At 33.6% G+C, this 8,539-nt stretch overlaps 1 protein-coding gene across 1 annotated transcript; it reads left to right on the forward strand.

Moving 5' to 3' along the window:
* Positions 1–317: 317 nt before the first annotated feature.
* Positions 318–4,151, forward strand: Bm4733 (beta-tubulin, identical; the record flags this gene model as incomplete). Its single annotated transcript, XM_001896580.2, has 9 exons — positions 318–374; positions 815–923; positions 2,031–2,257; positions 2,340–2,468; positions 2,634–2,796; positions 2,917–3,107; positions 3,214–3,309; positions 3,545–3,731; positions 3,964–4,151. 9 exons carry the CDS (start codon positions 318–320, stop codon positions 4,149–4,151), a joined length of 1,347 nt encoding a protein of 448 aa, XP_001896615.1.
* Positions 4,152–8,539: the final 4,388 nt, after the last annotated feature.

An 8,539-nucleotide genomic window follows, 5' to 3' on the forward strand; every position in this document is an offset into this window, starting at 1 on the left:
TCCCGTGTCACTTCCCTATACCTTTGCAAGGAGGACATGACAAAGTTCGAGGTTATTTCTCGACGCGTCTCCCTGTACACTCACATGTCTGTCTGTCTGTCTGTCCGTCTGCCTGTCTGCCCTGGGTTGCTAGGAAGCCCGTCGACTTTCTCCACAGTTTAGTGAGTGCTTGTGTGGTGGATAGGATGGTTGGCGCGCGGATGGGTTGGCCAAACAGTTCTGTGACTGATTGTAGTTGCCGGATGACTTGATCAGTAATTACCGGATTGATTGCAGGTCTCATTTCGGTCGACAAGATTTCATTAAGTGTTTAAGCTATGAGAGAAATTGTTCACGTTCAAGCTGGTCAGTGTGGCAACCAGATTGGTGCCAAGGTATTGATTTTCTGCTCTTTCTCTTTATCCTTTAGGAAGATGACTCATCAGAGGGTATCTATCCGCAGAAATTTTCCCGAGATATAATTCCCACTTCCCCTCATTGAAATTGTTTTGGTATTTAGGTATCATCGTCAAAATATTCCATTTCATTTCTTAATGTGCTATCGTTTATCATCTGCTCTTCGATTGTATCTTCTCCCTTCTTTGCTTCCGTTGATTCCTAATGCAATACATAATAGCTACCATCTAGAACGGTTAATAAAATTCGATGTTAGATCACAAAGATCAAGTTGTGATAATCTTTCGTATAATAAGTTGTTGTTTTCAACAATCTGCAGTCAGGTAAGATGTCTGAGGAGCAAGCAAGATGTGGATGTAGGGGATTACTGAAGTTAAAAATTGAAAATTTTAAACATAACTTGAGTTTTTTTTTTCAGTTCTGGGAAGTAATATCGGATGAACATGGTGTTCAACCTGATGGTACATACAAAGGTGATTCAGACTTGCAAATTGAACGAATCAACGTCTACTATAATGAAGCGAATGGTTGGTCCATTATTGGAGTTTTTTTTTCTTCTTTGCTTTGGAATGTTCTTTTTTGTTTTCTCTACTAGTTGTTGCCACTCGTTTTCACACACATTATACATAGTTCTACATACACATGCATACCACACATAGTCCCATATATAAACAGTTGTTGTCTGCCATCGAACATTAGTTCGGCGGATGAGGTTCATCAGGGCGTCCTCAAAATAATGTGTTCGAGAATTAAATGAATGTCTGCGTCTCTTTTCAAGGTCCATCGTGGTGAAATCATTTGAGACATAAGGAGATGGATGGACTGTTTAAATTAGATAAATTTAAATACAAGTTTCAGAATAACCGACATAATCAAAGATGTTTTTGTTACAGAAATATTTGGGAATGATTATAGCAAGATTGTAAAACAGATATTTTGACATCTACCTATCTTTGATCACAACTTTTGTTTATGATATTTTTGGGATTTTTGCAATGTAATGACACTTATTTTTAGAATATCGTAAACACTTTTTGACCTAACTTGTGATTTGTTCGAAGCCTGGTAGTGAAATTTATTTGGCGGTTGTGAAACTCAGTAAATAACCGCACTATATAAGGAAAGAATAACATTGTCACTTTAACCAAACAAATCTCAAATTGTCGTCACTTCAACCAAAACCTTATCAAACTGTGTTTTTGACCTATTCTAACTTCTAACCTCAGTGTTTCTTGATTGTCTTGATTGTTATTCTATAACACCTACAAAGAATAAGAATTCCTTCAATTCAAACTTTTCACGAGTTATTCGTCTTTCTCAGTCTACACTATGATGACTTCGTCGTCAATTTATTCCAAGATAAAAAACTTTCAGTGCAACAGTCTTCTTTTTTTCTTATCTCTTCGTAATGAAATTAAACCAAACAAGACATTCGTCATATGTTAGCTTGTCAGTAATGTTTGTAATACATCTTTATTCTCGTCTTTTTGTTTTTCCTCTCTTCATTATGCAATGAAAAGTATTTTTCTTTAGGTTTTCTGTAAAGATATACTTGATAATAGATTGCAATAATGAATCAAGCATCGTTGTAAATCTTCACTTCGTCTTAAGCGATATTAATTTTTTGTGTTCAGGGGGCAAATATGTGCCACGAGCAGTCCTTGTTGATCTGGAACCAGGTACCATGGATTCTATTCGAGGAGGTGAGTTCGGGCAACTATTCCGACCTGACAATTTTGTTTTTGGACAAAGTGGAGCTGGCAACAACTGGGCTAAGGGACATTATACGGAAGGTGCGGAACTAGTTGATAATGTGTTGGACGTGATACGAAAAGAAGCTGAAGGATGCGATTGTCTTCAGGTACGGATTGCTATAGTTTTATAAGACATTTTAATTGTGGATGTGTTTTTATTTTAAAGAAAAAATTAAAAAATATTTTCAGGGATTTCAACTAACGCATTCACTTGGTGGTGGTACCGGTTCCGGCATGGGAACATTGCTGATCTCGAAAATTCGTGAGGAGTATCCAGATCGAATTATGAGCTCTTTTTCGGTTGTGCCATCGCCCAAAGTATATATTTGAATTTCTGATTCTTATTTTTAACATCTGTTATATCTATTTTAAACATAGCTCCATAACTTTTAAGTGGCGATTGTCTCACAAAGTGGTTTTTCGGCTATCATATCATTTTCATAGTTGAAGAAAAAGTATGCTAGACGTATTAATGATTTCCAGGTATCAGATGTTGTGTTGGAACCCTACAATGCAACATTATCAGTCCACCAACTAGTTGAAAACACTGACGAAACTTTCTGCATTGATAACGAGGCTTTGTATGACATCTGCTTCCGAACGTTGAAGTTGGCAAATCCAACTTACGGTGACCTCAACCATTTGGGTTCGTCCTTTAATTTATTCTTCAAGCTGTCCGGTTTAAATGCATTCTATTTAACTATTATAAAATTCGGATTTAATTGCAATTTTTTCAACTCTTCTAGAGGTTAAAATTTCTATTTAGTGTCTGTGACAATGTCGGGAGTAACAACTTGCTTACGTTTCCCTGGACAGTTGAACGCCGATCTCCGTAAACTTGCCGTCAATATGGTACCATTTCCACGGTTGCATTTCTTTATGCCAGGATTTGCTCCTCTCTCTGCTCGTGATGCTGCTGCTTATCGAGCCCTCAATGTTGCTGAACTTACTCAACAGGTCTCTGTTTATTTTTATGATCAGGGTCTCTTTTGTTGAAAGTAATCCATTTATAATCGCTTTAAATGTCTGCTGTTTTATGTTTTTTAATATCTTATTTCTTCAGATGTTTGATGCCAAAAATATGATGGCAGCATGTGATCCGCGTCATGGTCGTTACCTAACCGTAGCTGCCATGTTCCGAGGTAGAATGTCGATGCGGGTAAGTGAATTTTGATAATCTCCATGTTAAACTGAGCCGCTGAAGCATGAAGATTTTAATCCATGTGATGTCGGTTTTTCTTGACCTGAACTTAGTGGTGTATCACTTGGTCTTAGTTATGTTCTTCCTATTTCCAGAATGCTTGCTTAACTGCAATTCTTTTGTGAAAGCTTGTTTTTGATGTAGGGTTTTTTTCTTCATCGCTGTTTCAAAGTTTTTAATAAGTAGGCCTTAGGAAGTAGACGAGCAAATGATGCAAGTACAGAATAAGAATTCATCGTATTTCGTTGAATGGATTCCAAATAACGTGAAGACAGCTGTTTGCGACATTCCACCACGTGGATTAAAGATGAGCGCAACATTTATTGGAAATACAACAGCTATACAAGAACTTTTCAAGCGAATTTCCGAACAATTTACTGGTGAACTTATTAATCCCATCTCATTTGAGCTTAGTTTGATAGCTAAAAACTAAATTTCTGGCAAGATTGAAAAGAGATACAATTGGGTATGTGTAGGTTACATGATTTTTTTTGCCATATTATGAGTTTTATGCAAAAGGTGAACATTTTTAATATGTTAGTTCCGAATCGCTCGGAACTTACGTTCTATGGAGGTTATACTTAAGTCGATCCGATTTTTTAATGATTTCAGCCATGTTCCGACGTAAAGCATTCTTGCATTGGTATACTGGCGAAGGTATGGATGAAATGGAATTCACGGAAGCGGAGAGTAATATGAATGACTTGGTGTCCGAATATCAACAATATCAAGATGCGACGGCTGATGAAGAAGGTGATCTTCAGGAAGGTGAATCGGAATACATTGAACAGGAAGAGTGAGCACAAAGTGTCAGCTTTGTGAAAAAAGAACTTTTACAGTATTTTATTTATCGTCTTTTCCATGTTTTTATGTTGTTACATTTTATTTTGTTACTCGCTTTCGACATATATTAGCAAATTTTAAAGAATTATAGCGACAAATCTCATTGTTGTACTTCTCAATAAATTACGATCAAAAGTTATGATTCCTAATGCAAAGTCGTAAGGCAGAAATCACGTGAAAAAAGTTGGGAAAACAGTAATCATGATTCTCTGAAAGTTGCAATTTGAAATAAAGTACTAATTTTATGTGGACAGTGGACGGTATTCCCTGACAGAAGATGCCACAGAAGATTGGAGCAGTTTTTTGTGCCTCTGAGTTTTACAAGATACAATAGTAGTAGGATTTCGTTGTGGAATGATAACACATGTGTGTAGTATAGGTGAACTGTATTGGGCAGGTATGATGGTAGAATGACGCAAAAAAGCTAAAACAGATCATGAATTGCGAAATTAGTGACAAAGAGAAGCGAAAAATTGAAAAGAAATTTGATTATCTTGTTGAAAGAAGAGGTGACGCTGATGTTTCCATCGAGGTATTTGGTTTTTTTCTTTTTTTTTTTTTTTGGCATATTCCGTGTTTTCCTAAGTAGTTCTTGCGAGGTAAGGGGTGATTTTCATTAGTCTTAATACCCGGGTGGATTGGTGGAGTCCATCTTGATTTTTTTTTTCATGATGATAAGTGCAGTTAATGAGGTAATAAACTTGTATAGTTGCGTTTATTTGTGTGCCGTATTTCTCGAGGGGATGAAACTGGCGAAAATGAAAATGAGTTAAGGTGAACATCCGCGAGGTGTCGTGGAATTTGGGATTCAGTCTGAATATAACGTGGCTCAAAGTCAAACTGAACTTTCGTATGCTCAAAGGTCTTCCTTGTTGTTATTGTAGTTAGTGTGGATGAATGCGTTGAATGATAGGTCTGTTGTAACAAATTTATTTGCGAACAACCACAGTATATAGGTATTAATCTGTACGGATAGTTTCATAAAGTATCTACGAATAAGATGAAAATGGATAAATGAATAAGTTGGTGGGGAAATGAATTGAATTTTAGGTGAGGGAGAGTAGTCGATTGTAGCTTACTGATGAGGAAAAAACTGATGAAAACTGAATAAGACGAATGGTTTAAATCCTTATAGTGGGTATTGACCTGCAACAACAGCGTGATTATTGAGTTAAGAAGTTATCAGATGATCACTGCACTTAATATAGTAAGAGATGGGTTTAATATTGTAGCTTTCCAAAAGATGACTATCAGCTAGGAGACCTTTACAATATGAACAAAGAAGTAATTTTCAACATGTTAAACAATGCACATACCCTTTGTTATCAGTTGAAAACGTATAGACAAGCAGATAAGCTCAACTACAATGGAAGGTGAGTGTTGAAATAATAACTGCTTACGTGATGTATAATTTGGAACAGTTTTACATTTCTAACGTTCAATTACAACGAATTTTAGTATTATGGATTAATACAATTTTATTTGATATATTTGTAAGTTATTTGGAGATTGGAGAGATTATTTCGAGTTTCGCGATATGAGCTGGCCGACATACAATGATGCGTTAATATGGTGATAAAGGCATTCATGAAAGCTCAGTTACTGACCTAAGCACCATAAGTAATTTCAACTCCGATAGGGTAGTTATTGGTTTGGCTCTTTAAGAATGAGTTTATTGGTATATAGCATATTGTATTTTTTATTATTCGTGTGCCAGAAATAGTCGGAAATATGGAGAAAGAATAATCAAAAAGTGAGAGACAAATTTCGCAAAAATTTTAAATCAATGAAATTCTTTTTAGCGAACTTTCAGCAAAGTCCATCGAGTCAACAGTAATAACTTTTATAGATCTTTTAAACCAATGAATGGTTTGAAAGTAAAATAAAGTATTAATATTACCTGTTTCTTTTTAGATATATTGCTTTATTTTGGGAACTAATGAGTTGTACACATCAACATAGAAGGAGAATATAATTCCAGTACTTCAATATTTTAAAGTAACTTCACATCTGCTTCTAGTTCTTTCAGAATTTCAATTCAGCATCATAAATAAATCGGAACATATGGTTTTATTCCATGTGTCAATTTTATTATGCTTTATATGCAAACATTCACTTTGGACGTATCATTTCAATGAATTAATATTGTTTGTTTCAATAAAGTTACTTCTAAATTTTCTATTACCCGGTAAATCACAACTCTTCTTGAATGAATGAAAGATAAATATTGAAGCTTACCATTCTTTTGATATAGTCTGTTAGTTAGTGAAACGTTTAAATTTTGTCCATGATGCTTCATGTACCTCTATCCTCCAATTAGTTGATAATAACGAAACAGATAAATTTGAGATAGAACTTAAAACAGCAACATGTAGAAGCACATCCCTACCTCACTTATTGAAAAACATTAAATCCTGAAAGTCTCTAATTAAAGAGTTTGAGTAATTTTTTTCTTCCTTACAGGTAGGAATTACTAACGGTCTATTTCATTACTTCAATTATGCGTTCCATTCAATTCAGTCTTTTATGAAAATTTCTCAAAAAACTAAGACATATACAATGATCGCATGCATTTCATTAATAATAAATTCTTCTCTACAAATCTAAAAATGCAATTCTTCAAAAGTCCTACTCAAGCATATCTCTCATCCTCCCTTACTAGCGATATCCTCTCTCTTACAAATCTTCTTACGTACCCGAACTCATTCTTGACCCCTTTCGTATCTGTACGATTCTGTACAACGAAAATTTAGCAACAAAGTCCACTTACCCAAAAAATATTCCAGATTAAGCGTAAACAACATGCTACACACTTATATATTACGTGCTAACGTCTATCTATTTTATTATTCAATTATGCATTCCATTCAACTCAATTTCTCATGAAAATCTCCCAAAAAAAATAAGAAAATATGAACATTCTCATGAATTTCATTAATAATAAATTAAACAACTTTTAAAACAATTCAGCCAGAGTAACATGAATAGATACTGCCCGAATCAAGTCTTAAATTTAGTTTAAATTTACTAAAACTATTATGATTTAATTCTTTTCTGAAATTATAAAAATCTCCTTCCAATAATTTCAGAATTAATGTCTCTCAAATTACTCGACTTCAGAAATTATCTAAATCATACAGATCCTTTAAATGAATAAAATAAATTCAAGAAAACAACAAATTAATAATTGAAAATTCTTAAAAACCATTATTCCACAATGCATAATTCCCCAACAAATGAAAATAAGTGAAAAATATATCCAAAATAAATTCAAGTGAAAATTAATGGAAAACTTCAAACCCTAATACAACTAAATTAAGAACTGTCTAAGAACTCAAAGCCTTGCTAATCGATAGAACTCTTGCGCAAACCACTGAGCGTTAAAACGAATCAAACCAGTCTATCAATAGAAATTATTAAGATTTACAGAAGGATCAAATCACTTTCGTAATAGTTCTCAACAAATATGTCAAAAGCTTCCACCATTTCCTTCATTTTCATCCATAAAAAGTTACAACAGAACTTGAGAAACAACTTAAAAAAGCGAGGGAGTTCTTAGTAAAAAAAATTCAGCTTCATAAACTATAGATTAGAAACAATTGTTCACCACGTAATTTGCAAGCAAAATAATCTAATCTTACCAATACAGCAATAATACATGGATTCAAAACAAATTATTAGTAATTTAGTACTTCAAAATTTTTTCCAAACAATGGTGTAAAAAGTTATTTTAAAAAAGGCACAAATAAAATAACGCGACATGAACTGAGCTTACAAAAAAAAAAAAGAAATTAGTAAAAATTATTTAAGATCTAAAAGAGAAGAGAAACAACAAATTACTCAAACATTTGATTAATCAAGTATTCAATAAAAGACAATCACCATTAGATGGCTATACTTTGTTTCAAGTTACAACACAGAAAGAGATATTATTCTATTTAAAAAACGAGTCGAGCTTAAGTACAGAGTATTACTAAAAGCATCCAACGTGTTCATTTTTACGACTACTCGAAAAAGCATTATATAACACTCACTAGTAATTCTCGATTACAATGTTACATTATTTTATTTTTCATTAATGTTCTCAACATATGATTATGTCGTTATTTTTACAAGGAATAATTATAAATGCAAATTAAAGAATGAGTATGAATTAGAGTAAAATTTTATATACAATTCATTGCAAAACTTAGATTGACATTTTATTCAACAACAATATCAAGTTTTGAAATGTTTTCCTGAAATATTACAACATATGGAAAGCATTACAGAATTTATAAAGTGGGAAAGGAATGAATGAGAGATACTCTAAAAGCTTGCTTATATAAAGGATAAAGAGACTCGA

The sequence above is a fragment of the Brugia malayi genome (assembly GCF_000002995.4).
Source record: "Brugia malayi strain FR3 genome assembly, contig: Bm_v4_Chr2_contig_001, whole genome shotgun sequence".
In the NCBI taxonomy this organism is placed as follows: Eukaryota; Metazoa; Nematoda; class Chromadorea; order Rhabditida; family Onchocercidae; genus Brugia; species Brugia malayi.